The sequence below is a fragment of the Petaurus breviceps genome, unplaced genomic scaffold (assembly GCF_028583685.1).
Source record: "Petaurus breviceps papuanus isolate PSGF00001 unplaced genomic scaffold, PetGlider_PUasm1.0 91133, whole genome shotgun sequence".
NCBI classification, from domain to species: Eukaryota; Metazoa; Chordata; class Mammalia; order Diprotodontia; family Petauridae; genus Petaurus; species Petaurus breviceps.
In genome coordinates, this window is record NW_027187419.1 from 2,985,001 (window position 1) to 3,006,372 (window position 21,372).

Here is a 21,372-nt window from a genome sequence, read left to right on the forward strand (position 1 = left end):
CCAGTGTTGATCTTTTAATTCTTGTTGCTTCTATTACCATTAGCTTCTTTGATAAGTAAATTTTGATGTGAAAACTAAATTATGGTTCCAGGATTAATGTTAGGTATCACTCTTTTCCAAGTAAGGAATAAACAGTGGATTATCGTAAACATTCTATAGTGAGAATTGCCCCTTTTAATTTTCCAAGATTAGGGAGTTCAGACATTAATTGTAATAATCACTTTGGTTGCCACGCTTTGCTGTATGCACTGATTAAGCTGTCCTATTGAGTTCAGAGTCCTTTAAGGACTCGGCTAATGTGCTGGTTGAAATTGAAGAAGCACAGCCAGGGATACTTAAACTACCTCCTTTTGTCATTGTCTCCCTTGAAAAGAGTTTTCGGATATCTAATCGATGTTTCTTTTCAGAAAAGCGATGCCAATCCTGTATGTAAATGCCACTTGGACTGTGTTTGACCTTTCTCTATTCAGGGGTTTTAATGTTCGAGCCTAATAGACACAAAAGTGGATATAGTCTAGTGCTTATCCCTCTTTAAAGTTGAGAGCCAGGTCAACCACCTTTGGTTTAGTACAGCAAAGGGAACTCTCTTGTTGAGGGAGAAAAGCAGAAATGTTTCTTCTTGAAACCTGGATAATAGAGAATTAATTAAAGAGATCTCTAAAGCTCCTTTGCTTCTGTAGAATTCTGTGATTCTGAGTTTATTATAAAAATACGAGACAATGAAACCTTTAAAATAATTGCTTTTCTTCAAAAACGACATCTCATCCCCCAAAAAACACCCCAAAACAAACTTGTTCTTGCATCACAATTTCAGAAGGTCCAAGATTTCTTTCTGACATAGGTAGGAAACCTTTTATACCTTAGCAAATGGTCTTCATGGGTTTCTGAAGATTTTTTTTTAAATGGTGAGTGAAGGAGAAAACTTAACCTGGTATTCAAAGCTTAGTGATGACCCCTCTTCAAACATATCGAGACCATAGCAGACACATCATCACTAATCCCACACCTGAACCCTTTCCAGTTTGGTAGTAAAGCCTGCCAAATCTTAGGCTCCTCTAGCCTTCAATAACCTGGTATCACTTTTATGCCATAGTGATACATCATTTTAGGGCTTTAATGGAGCATTTAAAATGTAATTTACTTTCATTTTGACATGTATTGATTTAACATGTGATATGCATAATGCATCATACTAGATGGTACATGGTACCCAAAGATAAATCTGGTGCTGTCACTACCCACAGGAAGCTTATGTTTTTTCGTTTGAATTACAGTGTACCACAGGGTCATAGATTTAAGTCTAGAAGTCACCCTAACTAGTCTTAGGGCTGTGAAGGAGAAACTTTGTTCTGAGACTTCCTTCAACCCCCCTGGAACTTCAGAATAATGGAACCAGTTTAGAAAATGGAGCTACCAGGTTCATCATATTAGATTCAATACGCCTTTGTGTAACTTACTATTTGTTCATGTATAATTAAAGCAAAAACTAAATGCACTATGGCAAGCCACCATCATGAGCATCAATATTTGTGGCTATTCTGTCTTCATGTGAATTTTAGTGTTAAAGGTGAAACTCGGTCTTTAACCCCCTTGTGATTGTCTAAACAGTGATTAATGAACTAGGTATGATTCCTGCAGACCTTTCAAAGGGTGGATGAAGAATGGAATTTTAGCCTTTTTTTTTTTTTTGCCAGGATCTTTGCTTAATATACAGCTTCTAAAATAAATGTCATTTTTTTTAAATGCCAAGAAAACAAATGGAATTTCTCGAAAGTACGCATGGCTTGACACAATAGGCCTTAATTGGTGTCAAGGAGATGTTAGGATAAATGGGAAAATGCCCATTTAGCTGATAAGACTGAAAAGTGGCTCCTTGTTATGAGCTGTCATTTCAACGTGTATTTAAACTATAGCAAAACTGAAACATATTTGCCATATAGATCATAATGACTCCAAAGGAGCCATTATACTCTATTATGTAATTACATAATCAAAGTATGCATAGCAATCAGCTTTTGGAATTCAATGCTAATCAAACATACCTATAGTATGTGTTTAAGCTAAAATAGAGAGCGTTAATTTGCCATTAGTCAACTAAACAAGAAATGTGTATACAGAATATTCATGAATAGCTTAATATTATGTCAGATGATATTTTTTGTTTTGTATTCATGGAAAATCAACAATTTTAATTAAAGAAAAATCTATTGCTGAGGCAGAATTGTTATTGAGATTTTTACCTCACCTTTAGTGATTATTAAAAGAGATTAGATTAAAACCAAGATGCTTTTCTTTCACAAGTTTCTTTCATGCTCAGGGAAATTTGTGACATCCTTACCATTGCCACAATAATGGGGAATACCCTTTTGAACACAACAAATGAAACAAAATGACACTGACCATTGTGTGATTAATAGATCTCTTTTTTCATATATATACACACACACATATGTCTGTGTATATATATATTTAAATATGTTATTTTGATATGTATACATATATAATATTTTGATAAAAATAACCTGGTGAAGGTCACAATGTCATGAATGAAGGATTTCACATTCTAGTACCGAATAAGGTCTCATGAATTTCTTGATTTCATTTAATGTGTCATTTCTGTGTTTGTAATCTGTATGGTGCCTTTTAATTAATAATGATTGTTTTTATGGTGTAAGACCAGAATATGCATTGCAAATCAAGATACTAGGCTGCAGATCAAGATGCTGTTGCTGCTTTTAGTTGTATTGGAATATGGATAGGGATCAAAAAGGTTAAGAGAAGCTTTGTAAACAGCAGACAGATTGAATACCTTTGATTTTGAGTAAATATTTAAGTATTCATGAAGGCTGAGACACTGATTCTTCTGGAAAGTGAAGAGTTGTGTTTATGCATAGATGGTCTTGCCATTAACCCTAACCCAAAGTGGCTGGTAGTCCCTCTAGGGATTGTCTTCTGTTGCCTCTTTCGTTCACACATTGAACTACTGACGAAATTATTTTAGTGTTTTAATGGGACAAAATTCTTTCATCAAAATCTTTCGTGGCTTGAACTTCAAATAATTTATTTCCAAATTACTTTTACAGTAATTCTTATTAATTTAAATAGGTTTCTGATTTGATATGAAACTGTAAATGCAGGAAGCAGTATAATGAATTGAAAGATAGGATTGAGTACTTTGAAGCAAACGTACAAAATACGCTGACAATAATTGCTTAGTTAGAAATCAAATCTTAATGGCTTTGTTAATGATTTGTAGTGAACGTTATGTTTACATAGAGTTGGGGAGCATATTTCCAGTTTGAATATTTCACAGAAAGATTTTTTCCCCTAAATTACCATTGTCTTTCTTCTATGAATTGTTCCCCCCTGAAATATGCTTAGTCTTGTCTGAAATGTTAGGAAAAATTGGAGGTAATATTGGTGATTTGAAATTCTAAAAATCTGTTATGGGGACAGTATTCTCATCTTAAAAAATTAATAAATAAACACATTACCAGTCATGTTCATCATATTCTAAGGAGATGATGGGTCAGAATGACCCATAAAAAAAAATCTCTTGGGTAGAAGATATATTCCCTATTTTAAATCAGGAATGTCCACATATTGCCCTAGAAAAGAATGTTTTATGTGGAACATTCCCATTCAGGCTCAGTAAAGACATATTCATGTAAAGCTTTAAAGATATATATATATATATATATATATATATATATATATATATATATATATATATATGCAAGATATTTTTGTAGCCTGGTGGTAATTTCTTGTCAATCCATTAATTATTCTAACAGTCCCAGAACTTTTCATTTATCTATGTAGAATAGTTCCCCAAACTGATTACACCTTATTGTGCTTTGTTGAAATGATATTTTTAAAAATTATTTATTTACTTTTAGTTTACAACATTCAGTTCCACAATCCCTTGAGTTTCAAATTTTCTGTCCCTCCTTCTCCTCCTCTGTACCCTCCATTGGCAGCGTGCAATCAAATATAGATTCTACAAATGCCTTCACATGAAACAATAGTCAAGTTGTATAGAAGGATGATTTAAAAAAAAAAAAACCATAAAATCTCCTTTTCTGATTACACATCTGCTAGGTTAGATGTTTTACTGTATGGAGCTAATAGTGAATCCAGTCTTATAACCAGGGAGAAATAGGGATTCTCTAAAATGATTTCGCTTTTTAAAGAATTGTTTTGAGGCCTTTTTGTCTTTCTTTTTTTGTTGTTGGGTTTTGTTTTTTGTTTTTTGGTTTGTTTTTGCTTTTTGGAGGGCAGTTGGGGTTAAGTGACTTGCCCAAGGTCACACAGCTAGTTTTTGTGTTAAGTGTCTGAGGCCAGATTTCAACTTGGGTCTTCCTGCCCTGACTCCAGGGTGAGTGCTCTATTCACTGTGCCACCTAGCCGCCCCAACTTTTTGTCTTTCAGAAGCACCTGTGGCTCATGTCACAAGTTAGGCAAACTGCTGGTTTGCCCAACTCTTAACTGTTAGTCAAGAGACTCCAGGGTACCTCAGGTGTCTGAATTTGCTTTTACTTACGGCTTACCCTTTTGTTATAGATTCAAATGGAGACACTCTTCCAGAATAAATGTAGTCTTTTACTTATTAACAGCTAGATAAGAATTCTCACTGCTGCAAAAGCCTGCCGCACCATGGTAATAAAGCCCTTCTCCAGGGGGAAAGTGTACTGCTGGTGAGAGAAGAGAGAAACTAGTAAAAATAGGATATTTGACATTCAGTATAGTTTTTTCCTTATTTTGAATTACATAATTGCATTCTGGATAAATTAAGAATTTAAAAAAAAATCAGACATAACTCAAGGTTTAGATAGCTTCCTTTAAATACAAGTAAGTATTCACAGCAGAGTAGAGAATACCCCAGTAGAAAAATGTTCTATAGTTCACTGGTAAAAGTAACAGTTTGTAAGTAACCTGGGAGAAAGAATACCCATTTTGTTTCCAAGCTGGGGGACTTGGCGCTCTTACCTATACAACCAGGTCCTTTCTCTTAGAAAATGGAATTATTGATTGATTTTTATGCAGTGCCAATTTTTATATGGCTTAGATTTGCATGTAGTTTTTATAGCCATGTGAGATTTGAGGAAAGAAAGAAATGAGCTAAAGCTAAATGAAAATAGAATTAATCCCAGATTTATATGCTGAATACTCCCACTAACTAGACTGTGATGGTCATTAAGCACGAAAATAAGGGTTATCTTTTTAGATAATGTGCTTTCTCTTTTATGTAATGGGCTAGCAACTCTTGGTTTGCTAGAGAACTTTTACATGAGGCCCGTAGTGGCAATAATCTTTTGGAATGCCTCGTAGATGTTTATTTATAAAGACTTATAAATAGATTTTTTTAACAGAGTATCTAGTTGCGGCAATAAATTGAAATTCAGTTTTTCTCCATTTCCAGAGACCCCACCCATACCAATTAGTAGCACAGAATTTCCAAGTGTGTCAGACATTGTTTCAGCTTTTAAATAAATGAGCTTGCTGTTAACAACCTTACTTAATGCTTACAGTTGCTTGTACCTGTTTGATTTCTTTTGAAAGGAAGCATGTGCTATTTCTGCTTCTACTGTATATATCTTAATTGAGTTTCAGAAAACTGAAAAAGGTTTTAAAAATGGTTTGTTTAGGAGAGACATATGAGTTAGCTGTTTGTCTCCTTCTGCTGTACATCAAATTGTGTTTTGTAACAACCTAATTGTCATGATATCTATTTCAAGGGGAAATTTATCAAGTCACAGTGCACCCTTCTGTTCAGAAAAAATACTCGAGGATGTGAGCAGAAATTATTTTTACATAAAGGCTGCAGGCAGTTCAGAGTACTGACATACATATCATATTTTCATCACTGTCATTCACTTCCTTTGCCTCAAATAAATAGGTTCATTATTGTTCCAAGTGCAGCTACCTTATGGTTTCTCAAAGGGTGGAGCCTTGTTGAATACGGCTGCCGTCCAGGTGCCTGGCATAATTTATTGGCTCTCACAGGGTGTTATCGTCAGGCTGTCACCACCGGCCACAGCACTTTGACATCTTTTAGGAAAAGATTTCATTATTACTTAATTTTTTTTTGGCATTAGCATTGTTAACCATGTTAAAGTTATGGAGAATTGGCTTTTTTTTTTGAGGTATTGGGCATAATAATACTATAATGATGATGGAACTGCTTTGGACTTGTGCAGTACATTTTCTTCAGCAGGTTCAAAAAAGCCCACCTGTACCATTTAGTTAATAAAAAGCACATTAAATTGACCTACTCCTTTGTTCCTTGAGATGTCTTTATTATAAGGTGTCACTTTTAAAAGAAACTTTACTGTTTCATTACCAAAGTTAGAAAATCAGTTCAGTGCTTTTTCTTTTTTTGAGGGGGGGGGAAATATGGTATAATGATATACAATAACATGAATATAGTACACTAAGATCAGAACAAACCTACCTTAGGATTCTGGGTAAAGCACTATCCCAAACTGAGGTGTATAACTATTGTTAGGCTGAAGTATTCCATTAGGACATAATTGAATTGCAACTGGTTTTTATTAAGTTCTCCTGTATCTGAGAGATTGTAGCCAGGACCTGGATGTCCTTGGGTTATGTTGAAGAGATTAATGCCTATCACACCATGGCTTTTATGCATGTAGCTTTTATAAACTGAAGGTTCTTATTTGTATTACTAATAAACTTCTTTTAGCAACAACAAATGCCTCTAACAGCGAAAGAGCCTATGTTTTGTATTCTAGTCTTTCTCAAGACAAGTTCCATGACTCACCGACAGTTACAGCATTTGAATCAAGCAGTTTAATTTTTCCTTAATTTTCTCAGTAGATTGGGTTACCCTGAAGAAATAAGCTTATTGTCCTTTTTGTGCATAATTTTGCCAGGGCTAGTAAAACTACAGGGATTTTAGCACCTTGAAAAGCCGCTTGATTGGCAGGAATTCCCTTCCCCTTTTTTCTTTTCTCAAATCTGGGAATAAGATTCTCCCTCCAGCTCGTTTCTAAATTCAGTGTTTGTCACAGTAATTCACTAAGGAAAAAATAAGCATCACTGTTTTTCTGATCACTTTTTCTCTTTGTTGTTATTCTGTAACACCGTCAGCACACTGAGCCTTTCCTTGCAATATCAAACTGAAGCAAATTTGCCATTTTGCTCCCTACAAACCCTGTGGGCCTGGTTACTCACTCCCCAGGTTAATTCCCTGGTTCATACTTCTCAAGGTTGGGTATCATTTTGGTTTGCTTCTCAATCACCAGGAATTTCTGTTTATCTGTGGCTCCAGTAATTTTTTTCTTGTCTATTGAGTTTCCTCTCTTCTAATCCTCTAGTAGGAGGTATACTCTTTCTGGGGGCATTTGGCAGAATGCCATTTCAGTCAGAATCCCCACTCCACAACCCTAACCCCATCTTATGTGAACATGGTACCTTTGTAGAGAGTTGATGACAAATCCAAGTCCTGCTCCTATTTCATAATTATATTGCTAGAGAATTTGAGTTTTTTTTAAGTGTTGTCCTTTTATTTTCCTATAAAATTACCCATTTTTGCCCTCTGTCTTTGAGAAGCACAAAACTTGGCACAGAACTTCTTTAACATATGCATAGGTTGAAGCTGTTTGACATTTATCTTTTATGAATCTGTCCAGTTTCTGTAACTAAAAGATAAACTTCACAAGGGCAAGAAGCCATAATTTATAAGTTTGGATACTATTGCTTAACTTTCTACCCTAAATCTCATCAGTATTTCACAAATGTTAATTGAGGATTGAAAATAATCATAACTTCTAATTATATGCTCATTCTTGAAGTAAAAATCTGAAGAGCCTTACCCTAACTCCTTACACCCACATTGATTTTCCATTCCTTGGACTGTCTTGTTACACTTCTTGGCGCTGCCTTGTTACACTTCTTGGCGCTGTCCTGTTACACTTCTTGGCGCTGTTCTGTTACATTTCGTGGCTTTCTTTTATTTCTTTCTTGGCACATGATCACTTCCTGTCTTGTATTGTTCTCCAATATTATTTATTGGGTTTGATTCTCCAGCTAGATGGTAAGCACTTTCAAGGCAGAAAGCGCATCCTATTTTACCTTTTAAACTTTCATAATGCATACTTGCTTAATGAATTGTACTTGACTGGTATGGGAAATGGAAAGACGTCTGATTTGGGAATCTACTCTGAAGCCTTGGCAGGTCCATGCCACCACTTATTAGCAGAGTTATTTTATTCCTTAGGACTTCAGTTCCCCTTTCTATAAGAGTTCATAATACTTCTACTACTCACTTCATAGACTTGTTGTGGGAAAAGGACTTTATTTCTAATGCCCACCACAGAGCAGATGCTGAACAAATATCGTACTGTCTAACATGGGGTCAGTGGCCTGTGGTGTATGAGCCACTTGTGGCTCATAGGCTGTTTGTCATTGTATACATGAGAGTCAAAACCACACCCCCATGCCTATGAGCATCAGAATTCCTAATGCTCATTTCTTATATCACACACTTGAGAAAAAATGAAAGAAAAAAAACACCATTTATTAGGTGCTTCTGATATGCCAGGCACCGTGCTCTGGACATACACCTTCAGAAGAGGTAGATAGACTCTGCTCACAGGGTTCTTACAACACTGCTATCTATAACAGATGCTGTTGTTGTTCAGCTGTAGCCCAATCTTAGTGACCCTGTGAACCATACTGTCCATTGGGTTTTCTTGGCAAAGATTCTGAAGTGCATTGCAGTTTTCTTCTCCAGTGGATTAAGGCGTACAGAGGTTAAGTGACTTGCCCACAGTCACACAGCTAATAAGTTGTGTCTGAGATTGGGATTTGAACTCAAATCTTCTTGACTCCAGGTCCAGCATTCTATCTACTGAGTCACCTAGCTGCCTCTAGTAACAAATAAACCAGGGGGTAATCAGGGGAGGAAGTGGTTGGGGAGTCATAAGGATGATGAGTCAGTCCATCTAATTAGGTAATTAACTGACATGTCCTTTCTAGGAGCAGTGGTCATATACTGGTAGAATTTCATGTTGGATTGGTGTCTGGGCAGTAGCAAAAGCAGACAGCAAAATGGATAGGAATATGGCCAAGGTATTTAACTAAAGGCATTGAGATGACACAAGAGGTAGAATACTGAGCCTGGTATCAGGAATACCTGAGTTCAAATCCAGTCATACTTACTAGTTGTCTTCGCCTTCGTTTCCTCATCTGTAAAATGAGGATAACATTTGCACCCACCTCCCAGTATTGTGATGAGGATCAGATGAAATAACAATTGTAAAGTATTTAATACGGTGTCTGGCACCATATAAATGTTAGCCATGATTAGCTAGCATTGGATGAGATATGAAGCATGGCCCTGTCCAATGGTTCAGAGCTATCCAGATCTAACAAATGACCTGAGTGTATGCCCACTCTTACCAACCAAGAGAACCCAAGATGGGAGCTTGAAAAACGGGTGGATTAACAACTCTGGCAGCTAAAGGGGTTGCTTGTTTTGTTTTCCCCGGTGGTTCTGTTTGAAAGTACTGAGCGAGGTGAGGCAGCAAACGTTGTACATTTGGCAAGATGGACAGAGTGGATGGCTGAATGGTCTTTGAGATTCACTGCTAGCACAGCATCATAGATATAAGGTGTTCTGAACAGGGCTTAGTATCTTGTCATAAAACTATTGAAAAGTTTCCAGTAAGTAAAAGTTGCTTAGAGAATAGCTTTTTAGAATGAGTCAGAAGACCCAGTGTACTTTCCAAAATTCAAATTCAGTTTAGCTTTTTGACTTGAGTACTTCTGTTTCTCCATCTGTAAGTTGAGAGTATCGTTACTTACCCCTGTCTACCTTATGGGTACAAAGTCTACCCAGGAAAATGCAAATGAGTTATTCATCATTCTGTTTTATGTTCTTGATGGGGAGGTAGAAGTGCTGTGGAAAAACAATATTAATTACTAATAATATAATAATAATTGCAGTGCTTCTCTCTAACAGGTAAACCCCATTCATCCAATTTTGGCAGATTCTAAAATTTTCTTTCCTTTATATTTTTCTTCTCTTAAGGTGATGGACAGAATTTGATTACAGAAGATGTGACAGTAGTCGAGGGAGAAGTCGCCACCATCAGCTGCCGAGTCAAAAACAGTGATGATTCTGTGATTCAGCTACTGAATCCCAACCGACAGACCATTTATTTCCGGGACTTCAGGCGTAAGTTTTTGTGCCTATAGTATTAGGTGGCAACTTCTTTTGCTGCTAGTAGTTTTGATAAAGAGATTGCGAAGGGCTCCTTTTTAATTTAATGTTAGATGCTTAAAGTTTAGTCGATTCTTCAGAGGGAAGATGAGCCGTGCAATCATAATCTTTCTGCTTAATAGAAACCTTGATGGTCCCCTTTTAAAGTAAGACAGTCTTACTTTGCAATAGGAATTGATTGTAGTAATTCAAGGTGAATTGCAATTGAGTGCCAAATACTTAGCTGACACAAACAACTCAAACAGGGTAAAGCAAGGAAAATATAGCATTCTGAAAGGTAATCTGTTTGGTTGGAAGATTGAAGTTTTCAAGGCAATTTGTGCCCCTAAAGACAAAAGCAAATATCCTATTGCCCCCACGTCTAGGTGTGGGAAGCTGTCTCTGGGTTTCCCTGGCGAAATATTTCTAAATCACAAGCCACAATGACTAATCATTAAGCCTAAATTGTGCATAATTGAAATGGTTCAAGTTAGGGCTCAGGACTGGACAAAGATAAGAATAGAATTTTTTCTTTGTCAGTAATCCACTGAAAAATTGTTACACGAGAGGATTATTACCTAGCAGAATCAAGTGGATAGAGTGTATTTCTTCCTGCCTGTGTGTCCTCTTCCTTTTCTGTCCCCATCACCTGTAATGGAGGTGCCAAACATTTATGTGGTGTAGAAAGAATCAAAGAACTAAAAGCAATTAAAGAGATGGGGGAACAATAAGAAGAAGATATGCCAACTGCTTTTGTTTCAGATGAGTATTTGTCAATCTGTAGTAAACTAGCTGTTGTCAAAATTACCATAAGGACTTCAGCAGTAAATATTGAAGGTAAATAAAAAATCTACGTACATTACACTTGCTGTGATTCAGATTTCTTGCTTCATGCCTCTTGTAATCGATTCCATGCTATGAAGCTGGGTATAGTTAGCAATGTGGATCAGGGAGCAGACAACCCTCCCTTCCTCTCCCATTTTAGGTCTGTCTATCTACTGATAGGAAGCCTGAAATAATTTATGAATAAATGCTCCAAACTGACAGCAATAATTATTGGCATTTTGCCAAGGTGGGTGGGTGTTTTCCCCTTTGGTCAGGGTTATTTGTCTAAAATGTAATTACAGTAGAAACTGAAGGTAGAAATACAGGGTGTAGGAAGAAGCTGCTAACATAGAGAAAGATTTAACAAATTATTTTTCTTTTCTTTAGCTGTCTTTTAAGGCATCTGACTTTGCCAAGTCTGGGGAGGAAAATATACTATCTGTCGTCTTCCTCACAATCATTAATGATGTGTTTTGTTCCACAGCTTTGAAGGACAGCAGGTTTCAGTTAGTGAATTTCTCTAACAGTGAACTCAGAGTGTCGTTGACAAATGTCTCAATTTCTGATGAAGGAAGATACTTCTGCCAGCTCTACACTGATCCCCCACAGGAAATTTATACTACTATCACAGTACTTGGTAAGAAATGTAGTTGATGCTCACCTCAAGGCTTTTAAGCTTTTGTTTAATGCTAAGGAACTGAGTGTGAATTGCCCATAAAACTAGGTGTCTTCCCACAGCAGGGAAGAGGTTAATGGAATATTTTCCTGTAATGACCTATTTTTAGATAAGAATAACCTTGCTTCATGTTGGTTTTTTAAAAAATAGTCTGTTACGAAGTAGCTATCATCAACAATTTATATAGATTCCATTGTCCTTTGGGTTTCAAACCTCAAGCTTCAGAAGCAAAGATTAAGAAAACTTAGAGCCCTGCAATGAATCACTGACCACTTGAACTATTATTGTTTTTAACTATTTCCTTTTTTTTTTCTCTGTAAGAGTCAGAAAAAGATGTGCAGCCCACATCTGTTCCTTGTTTCAGTTTTTTTTTTTCTAATAAAACTCTTTTAATTTATTTTATTTTTAAGATATGCTTTTTAATGCTATTGTTGATTTCTTTTTACCTGGTTTGACTTACTGCCATATTTAATTAGTATACCCAGGATTAGGCTGCAGAAGCATTTCTCCATGATCCTGGGCTTTATGGAGGTCTCCATCCTCAGAAGAGTAAAGAGTTAAATGCTTCCCTGGAGGAAAGCATGCTGATAAGCACAGAACTTTTAATGTGATGCTGAGCTCACCTTCAGGGAACTGAGGCTCTTTTCTCATAATCACTGGAATATGCTTTTCAGCAGCACACCTATAACTGGGTTTCTATACAGATTTTTTTTCAGTATGATGAGTAAATATTATTCCATCTAAGGTAATCTGCGTGTGATTCTTGCCCCCAGGTAGAATTCAATATGTGGGTGCAGTTCACATAGTATTAGCAGAGTTGGGGGCAGGTAGAGGAAGTGGGTTTTTACAGTGAAAGCATCAGGGACACTCACTGTAGTGAGGTAGGAGCTCTGATTTATACCTGAGAGGAGATGATGAATCAAAATCTATTTGAGGCAGAAGACTGCAGCTTTTCAGCATAATGATATGGAGATTTAGAAGGGAAGATAAATATGAAGGACAGTCTTGTATTTTGTATGTGTTTATGTAACTCCTATCCTGTTGCTTTATTGTAAATGCAAAATTGTAAATAGAAAATTTGTTTCCCTCCTAAAACCAAATCATACCTTATATCCCCTAAAGCCTGTGTACTCTTCAGGCAGATAACTACTAATTTGAGAGAGTATTTTTAAAAATTCTGTCCTTTAAAGTACGCATATATGCACGTCTTACTATTAATTTCCTTTCAGGTATTCATTTTGGGCTCTGATGAGGTTTAAATTCACATCAGGCATATAGATAAACAGAACAGAAAAGGTTTTACAGAGATGACTTGCCTTGAAATTTTACAAGGGTATAATGTTCGATAGCGTTTGTCTGCAGTTCTTATCTTTTATTAGGAGTTTGGGAATACATTTTTTTTGCTTCTCAGACTAAGTCCTCAGATATGTAAGCTTCAGATTGACCATCCATTGTGCTCTCCAATCAGACATTGTGAGTTCAGGATGTCAACAAGGAAGTGTCAATATTTAAACTTATGAGTATTTACAATGCTTTGAATTTTCAGAGTATTTATTAGACTCCTTGAGGTACAGTTCACAGACCAGGAAAAGAAGATTAACCATCTTGTTAAGATTACAAAATACAGCCAGAAGAACCAGAATTGAACTCTTTACCTACCTAGCAATCTATGTTGAATCTCTTATGAAGGGTATCCATGATTTATTCCCCCAAAGATACACACCTTTAGTTTTCAGAAATATATCTGGCCATTGGCAAATAGTAAGTAACTGTCAGCTTTTGGTGACTGATAATTTTGTTCAGAAAGCTACAAGACCAATCCATTATGTCTGTGAATAAGCCCTCTGTATGGCAGGAGGGATATACTGGGAGTAGGCTTTGGGGAGACGTTATATCTGGAATCCTTTGTGAGGGGGAATCTGATTATTTTAAATGTAAGTTTCTTGCTTGCATTTTACAGAGGCAAGAACTTAAGTATACTTGAAAGTTAATAGCAGTAGATGTTCTTTCTGCAGATAGTCTTACACATTCATTAAATATTCTTTCCATTGAATTTACTCCAGGATTCCTTGACAGAGTAAAATTGTTGTCATCAGTGTTTGAATCTTTCATACTCTGAAATCTGACAATTTCCACTGATACTCATATATTCAAACCTTTTCTCTCAAGGTTTAGGGTTTTGAGATATTAAAATGAATGAAGAATGATGTATTAGCATCTCTGTTGCCATGTACGGTACTCTGAAAGGAACGCCATATGTACTTACACAGCTGTCAAACTTCTCGATAGGTTGAAGATGCTCATTTCAGTGCGTGTGTCTATTAGTTGTTTGATGCATTCAGCAAAAAACTTCAGCATAATTATAGGGCAAAAGATGGATATTTGTTAATGTTATCTGTGCCATTCTAAAGATACTATTATGTTTATTATCTCATCCATAGAAAAAAATGAAAACTCCCCCGTGGTATTTTGCATGCACTTGGTTGCTTGTTAAGACATTCATTTACTTTTTCCTCTCATGATCAGTTTGTTTCTTTCACCAGAGTGTACTACAGGCCTCTCCTTAACCTATTATTCGTGAGTTATGAGAGAGACAGAGAGAGAGAGAAAGTGTGTGTCTGTGTGTGTATACACTGCTCTAAGATTAATCTAGTTACTGATAATAGTAGCTAATATTATTACAGTGCTGTCCTTCTACGATTAGTGTTCACTCTTAAGATTCCAGGAACAGGAGAACCTAATTATTTTAAAGGGTCTTAGAGTGAGATTTCACTTACTGATCAGTTTTAAGGTTCCTCTTTTGTTATAATTAACATGGCTCTGCTTTTTTTTTTTAATATGTGGTAGGAATAATGTTTATAATTAGCATTTTTATAGATTTGAGGTTAGCTAAAAAGAACCTTGACACTTCCTTGCTGATTCTTGGGACTTCCCTGCATGGGATTTTCTTTCAGGTCCTCATCTCTATGAATTTCTTTAGATGTTTCTACAGTTGTTTCCATTCATGGTCAAGGCTTTAAAAAATACCTTAAATGTACCTGTTACTAGACTATGTATGAGTGGATTTATCATTTAATCATAAATAATTTTCTCACGAGAGAATTTTTGTAATGAAAGAATCTCTCCTCATCTATGTATTTTCTTACATACAAATGACTAATTTGAAGGCAAAATGATGTTAACTCTTCACATTACACTAAATATTCAGGAGGTTATCCAGTCTGTCTACTTAGATCATTTGAAATAAATGGAACATAACCCTTTCTTTAAAAAAAAAATTGAAAACATCAGTATGCTAGATTACATCAGAAATTATAACCCATTACCATCAGATTTTCTTCCATGTATGCAGCTAAAACAACTCCCACTGTAACTAAGACCATTTTTTTCTTTCATGAGTGCATTCAGTTTAATATCACATTTAAAAAAATCTTTTATTAAATGTCTACTGTGTTCGGGGGACTGAAAGGTAGTAAGGACACTTTTCTCAGCAATGGGGCAGAGGAGACTGGATCTCTGATTTATCCATATATGCAGTTGCCAGTGAGGAAACTCCCTCTACAAGTGTACCTCAGTCATTTTTCTTCCACCTGTAATTTTTTTATAGTTAGATGGGGTACTGAGGTTAAGTGACTTGCCTATAGTTGCACAACCATTTGTCAAGGGCAGGATATAAACAATATTCTTCTTGACCCCATACCACCTCTAGAGATTCTCCCTATCTCATACCATACCTCCCTCCAGATGACGGACGCAGTGTCCTTATCCTTAAGGAGTTTATGATTGGGGGTGGGATAGGTGGATGAAGTAGACACCATAATGGGTAGAACTAGGTAGACTATCATTATGGGCAGCTGGATGGTGCAGTGGATAGAGGGCCAGCCCTGGAGTCAGGAAGAAGACCCATTTTCCTGGGTTCACATCCAGCCTCAGACACTTGCTAGCTGTGTCCCCCTGGACAGGTTACTTAACCCTGTTTGCTTCCATTTCCTCGTCTGTAAAATGAGCTCGAGAAGGAAATGGCAAATCACTCCAGTTTCTTTGCCAAGAAAACCCCAAATGGGATCATGAAGAATCAGACACGACTGAAGTGATCGAACAACAAGACTAATTAGGGTAAAGGAGAGGTATGGAATTTTTGTTTGTATGTTTTATTTTATTTTGTTTTGTTTTGTTTTTTAGTGCTATCAATAAAGTTGAGGAAAGAAAAGTCATTTTTTTTCCTGAAGGATCAGGGAAAGTTTTCTGGGAGAAGTGTCACCTGATCTGGGCCTTCAAGAAAGAGGATTTCTTTAGACATGGTGTAATATGTGGGTTTAATAGGGCGGGAGGTAAAGGGAAGGCTTCCTATGCATATGCACAGAATCAGGATGAAGACTTATGCATATGTTCACGTGCACACACACACACACACACACACACATATATATATATATATATACACATATGTATTTTTGTATATATGTGTGTATATTTATATGTATATGTTCTCTAAGTAATAGTGAGTTGGACCACAATTCAAGGTATCTACTGAGAAAACAATTCCATTTTTTTATTTAAATATATCTGGAATATATAGAATTCATGAAAGGGAATAATGTGAAATAATACTAAAAAGGCATATTGGAGCCAAATTATAGAAGGCTTTAAATGTCAGGCAAAAGAGTTTGTATTTTTTTCCTCAGGTGATAGGGTGTCCCTGAAGGTTTTTTAGGAAGAGGAGTCAGTGTTTATACCTGTGCATTAATATTTAATTTGGCAGAGAATAGATTGGAGAAAGAGGGAGAGAAACAAAGTTCCTCAGTCCAGGCAAGAAGTACTATAGGCCAGAATTAAGGTGGTGGTGACTTGAGTGGAAAGGGGGGAGTTGGGGATAGATGTCAGACAGATTGTGGATTTGGAATTAACCTGACTGGCATGGAATGGAGAAAGGAAGAGGAAAGGAAAACAATTTCCTCATTAGCCATATTATTATAATGTTCTTTACTCAACCTTTCGCCTATCCTCTGAACCCATTCCAGTACCTCTGCATGTATAATTATAAATTTTTATATATTTCTAGTTAGAGGTTTTCTTAAATCATAATGAGTTGACTTTAATTCAGTACCCTAATCTACTGAGAATTCTATGCTACAAGGGCTTGTGGAAATTCATTTGACTTTGATTATTCAAATCAGTGAGCATTTCTTATGTGCCTGCTTATATATACTGAGCAGTGTTTTTAGGGTCTAGGGGAAGATACATATTTAGGTAAAATACAAACCTCATCCTTATTGAGCTTACACTGACAGGGTATGGTTATGTGGAAATAAGAGACAGACAGAGAGATAGATAGATAGATCATTATTATTTGTTGTGTATAGAGATGTAAACAAAAAAGTATAATGTGAGATTTGGGATTTGGTAGGAGAGAAGCCAAACTGGCCTTCTTTCTGTTCCTCATTTAATTACTTGTACATATTTTTACTTATGTGTTCATATAGTTTCCTCCAATACAACATAAGCTTCTTAAAAGGAGGAATTGTTTCATTTCATTTTTATCTTTGTATATCTAGTTCTGGGGCAGCTAGGTGGCCCAGTAGATAGAGGGCCAGGCCTGGGGGTCAAGAAGACTTATCTTCTTGAATTCAAATCTGACCTCAAACATTAACTAAGCTGTGTGACGCTGGCAAGTCACTTAACCCTGTTTGCCTCAGTTTCCTCATCTGCAAAATGAGCTGGAGAAGAAAATGACAAACCACTCCAGTACCTTTGCCAAGAAAACCTCAAATGGGTCACAAAGAGTTGGACACAACTAAAAAATGAATAAATTAAAAAATACTTAGTGCTTTTTGGTTGATTGAGTAAGGTTGTTGTAAAGATGAATTAAGAGACTTTAATAATGTGGAATATTAAAAGTTAGGCTTTAAAGAATACGTAGAAATTCAAAAGGCACATGGCAGAAATTAGAACATTCCAGGCAATGGGAATGATATAAACAAGTGTGCAAGAAAATAAGGAAATCTTGGCCTATTTCAGAGGTCATGAGTAATCCATTTTAATCTTAACTGTGGTATATCAGTGGACGGAAATAATATGAGATAAACATGAAAAACTGTGTGACAGCAGATTATAAAAGGCCTTGAATGCCAGACAAAGGAGTATGAATTTTCCTCGGTAAGCCGAAAGCCATGACAGATTTTTTGGGTGGGAGAATGATAGGACCAGGTCAGGAAAATGCCTACCTGCCTTGGTGGAGATAGTTTCCTCCCAAGAGAATTCCTTATACCAGTGAAATCACAGACCCATTCCCTATCTGTAACCACAAGGATATCAGAAAAGCATATGGGGTATCCGTTAGTTAACTTTCTGTGTGACTAGCCTATCTTCTTTTTTAATCATGTTTTCTTTTCAACATCCTTTTCTCCAGTTCCTCACAGTTCTGTATGTCTTCTGTGTTGCAGTCTGCTTATACCCACCATATTCCTTTCCTTTATCCTTTCAATAATACCCTTTTAAAAATTCTTTGGAGACTATAGTGTTAGAGATCTAATAGTGTCATTACCATCGTAGAAGATTGTTATTAAAAAGATGAACCTTTATTTCTGGGAGAAGTTTCAGGTCATTAAAGAAGTTCTGAAATTTCTCAAAGGCAAACCAAGCCACTCTTCTCTTGCTGTTTAATTCTGGGCTCCTCTCTTTGTCTGTTTGCACTGTCTGTCCTAGACATGTATACTGATGGATGAGCTCTATTGGTTATTCATCTAACTGCATGTCATCTTCTGGACAATATGCATTTTTCATCTACCTAGTTTTTCCTGTGCAGATGGTTAAGGTAAACTCTTTTGAGTGATAATGGATCTTTTTCACAGGCTCTTCAGCATTTTAGGTTTTGATGCAACCAGCGTGATGTCTTCCACAAATAGGAACATCTGGTGTAGGTGGTCTACTGTGCAATAATATTACTTATTAAAGCCTTCCTGTTGCATATTAATACTGTCATTTAGGATGCACTTAATATATGTGTAGATTATCCTAGTTATTGAGGGTTCTCGTGGTCTCTTTTTCCCCCATATTAAACGTTCCTGCCAAAGCAAATGCACAGTGGAATTTTTAATTTCCTTTATCTTTCAGTGAATTACAGGATGTTAAAGATTAGAATCACTCAGAAACATTACTTCTTGATTTTTTTTACATGCCTTTGGTGTCTTCTTCAAATACCTTATGAATTAATCATTCATAGCTATCGTAATTTTGTGGACTTCCATGGAATTCCTTTCTATGTATTTTAGCCAAGGCCAATTGCTTTCCCCATTTTTTAAAGGTCTGTTTCTACTACTAATGTCATGAAACAAAAAAATAAGGGTTTTTGGAATCTTTTTTACAGATTTTTGGTCCTTCCATTTCTATTTATAAATTCCCTTGAATTGTCTTTACTTAATTGAGTCTCTTGCGAAACTTTCTTTAAACTGATTTTTAAGTTCTATTCTTTTCATTTTATGAGGTGACTCTGCTCAAAATCTTTCATCATTCTTCTCTGTAAGATTTTGCACTGTAAGTTTATATTCTAAACTAACATTGCCCTTAGCAATATTAGCTGCTTAGCAAGGTGTATCCATTTGGCAAGTAAGTCAAGCGTTTGCTGAATAAGGTGCTTTTTAGTCTTTCTTGGTTTCCTTTTCTGACAATTACTTTGTCAGTTAAACTGTATGAAATTATTATAGTTGATGTTATTACTTTCTTTTACTCATATCTCATTTTCATCATTTGTTTGAATCAATCAAGACGGAGTTGTTTTAAAGCACACCATATTTTTTTCTCATTTATTTTCTTCTACTACTGTATTTATTTTGAATTTTCCTATAATGAGTTAGTGGGTTGACTATATGCAGAGAACTGACTTAACAGTGACTCCCACATAAATAATAGTTTATTTTCTGTCCAGTTATAATGTAATAAATTTTTTGGTGATGTTTGTTTTTACCATTTCTGGTCTCTTCCAAGTCTTCTTTTGAAGAAAATATTTATGATTTTTTTAAGGCATTAAGTTTCTATTTAGTTCACAAGGTTTGGGCCTCTTACTTATTTATTTCTGCTCACCATCTTCCCCTATTCCCATCATTCCACTGAAATCACCAAGTATCAAAATACATATTGATTTCATTTGTATTGTGATCTTAATAGAATTTCTCTGCTTCTTAATTTCCTGCAACAGATGTTGGTGTAAAAGCTGTAATTATTATCATGGTGGCTATTTTGCAAATATTTGTCATCAGCACTGTAATTCAAGACAAGATGACCAAATATATCTCCAGAAATGATGTTGTAAGGCCTTTGGACTTATGAAAAATAGCTCCTCCAGGTCACTTACTCATCTTTCCAAGGAGTATTTGTAAGCAATCCTTCCAATGAGCTCCATTTTCCTTTTTGTTTCTGGAGTTTTTTTTTTTTTTATCCTGAGAATGTTATATGATTCGGTTTGTTTGATAGTATGACTCATTGGTCAGTGGATAAGGATAAGATTTAGAAAAATAACAGTGAAATTAAAGCCCTGGAAGTAAATGATTTCGCCAAGAGAGAGAAGTGGAGGAAAGGCAGTTGCTTTAACCTTAAGGGTTTAAAAAGAGGGTAAGAAGTCAGATAAGGAAAAAGAAAAAGTGCGCTTTAGAGAAGTAAGTAAATAAAGAAAAAATATAATGTCTTTAGAAAAAGTATAAAACCCATATGCTACCTTTCTTGCCCATCTACCACTGTCACTGCAGAAGCCAGAGTCACATAGGACTGAGGGCCACTTTTTTCCCCCTTGTTTCATGGGTTGTCGTGGCTAGACAATTCATCACCAAATGGCAAGTGTGTTTGTGTTGTGACCTCTTTCTGCTGATCCTTGGAAAGCACACTCAATTTATTTCCTTGCCCAGGCTTAAAGTTTTTCCAAGATGATAGAACATACCATAACTTGGGCTCTTCTGGCATAAACTTTAGGTAGGCAGGTTCATTAATACACCTTGATAAGATATCAGAACAGGACTTCACAGTAGATCAAGAAGATCAGTAGTAATTAATACACAAGATAGTGCAGTCATCCCAGCAGATTATAATGAGAATTTACACTAATGTCATTTCAAAGGAAATTGAAACAAAGGGCCAAGAGTCAGGAAATGTTAGAATTTGCAGCACTTGGTGATTAGATATATTAGTATGTTAGGTGAGGGTGAAGGGAAGGTAAAAAGTAATCTCCCAAGTTTCCTTAAGTAGAAGACTATGAATGGTAGTCCCATTGATGATATTAATTCAGAGGGAGGACTAGGTTTCAGAAGAAAGATGGAAATCTTAGTTGGAGTGTGATGAGGTTGAGGTCCCTGAAGGACATTCATATGGAGATATCCTCTAGAAGTTTTAGATGTTGATCTAAAACTCGAGAGGTCACAGCTGGAGATGCAGAGACACACAGGGTGTGGAAATGACCCACATAGTATCTGTAGCCTTTAAGTTAAGTGAAATTGCTGGGGGAGAGAAATAGGGAACTCAGCTCCTGCAGAACAGCCCTGAGGGTTAAAAGAAGGTAAGGAACCTTGTAAGGAAGTAGAGGAGGAGAGTTGAGAGAAGCAGAAGAACAAAGACAATATAGTGTCTTTGAAGTCATGGAAGGAGAGTGGGACAATAA

General features: G+C 36.1%; 1 protein-coding gene across 6 annotated transcripts in view; it reads left to right on the plus strand.

The window, feature by feature from the left end:
* The window catches only part of CADM1 (cell adhesion molecule 1), a 363,137-nt gene that overhangs the window by 274,876 nt on the left and 66,889 nt on the right, over positions 1-21,372 (plus strand). For all 6 annotated transcript variants that reach the window (XM_069080202.1, XM_069080200.1, XM_069080201.1 and 3 more), the window contains 2 exons: positions 10,058-10,204; positions 11,538-11,690. In XM_069080202.1, coding sequence (XP_068936303.1) covers positions 10,058-10,204; positions 11,538-11,690 — 300 coding nt within the window. The remainder of the gene's footprint in view (positions 1-10,057; positions 10,205-11,537; positions 11,691-21,372) is intronic.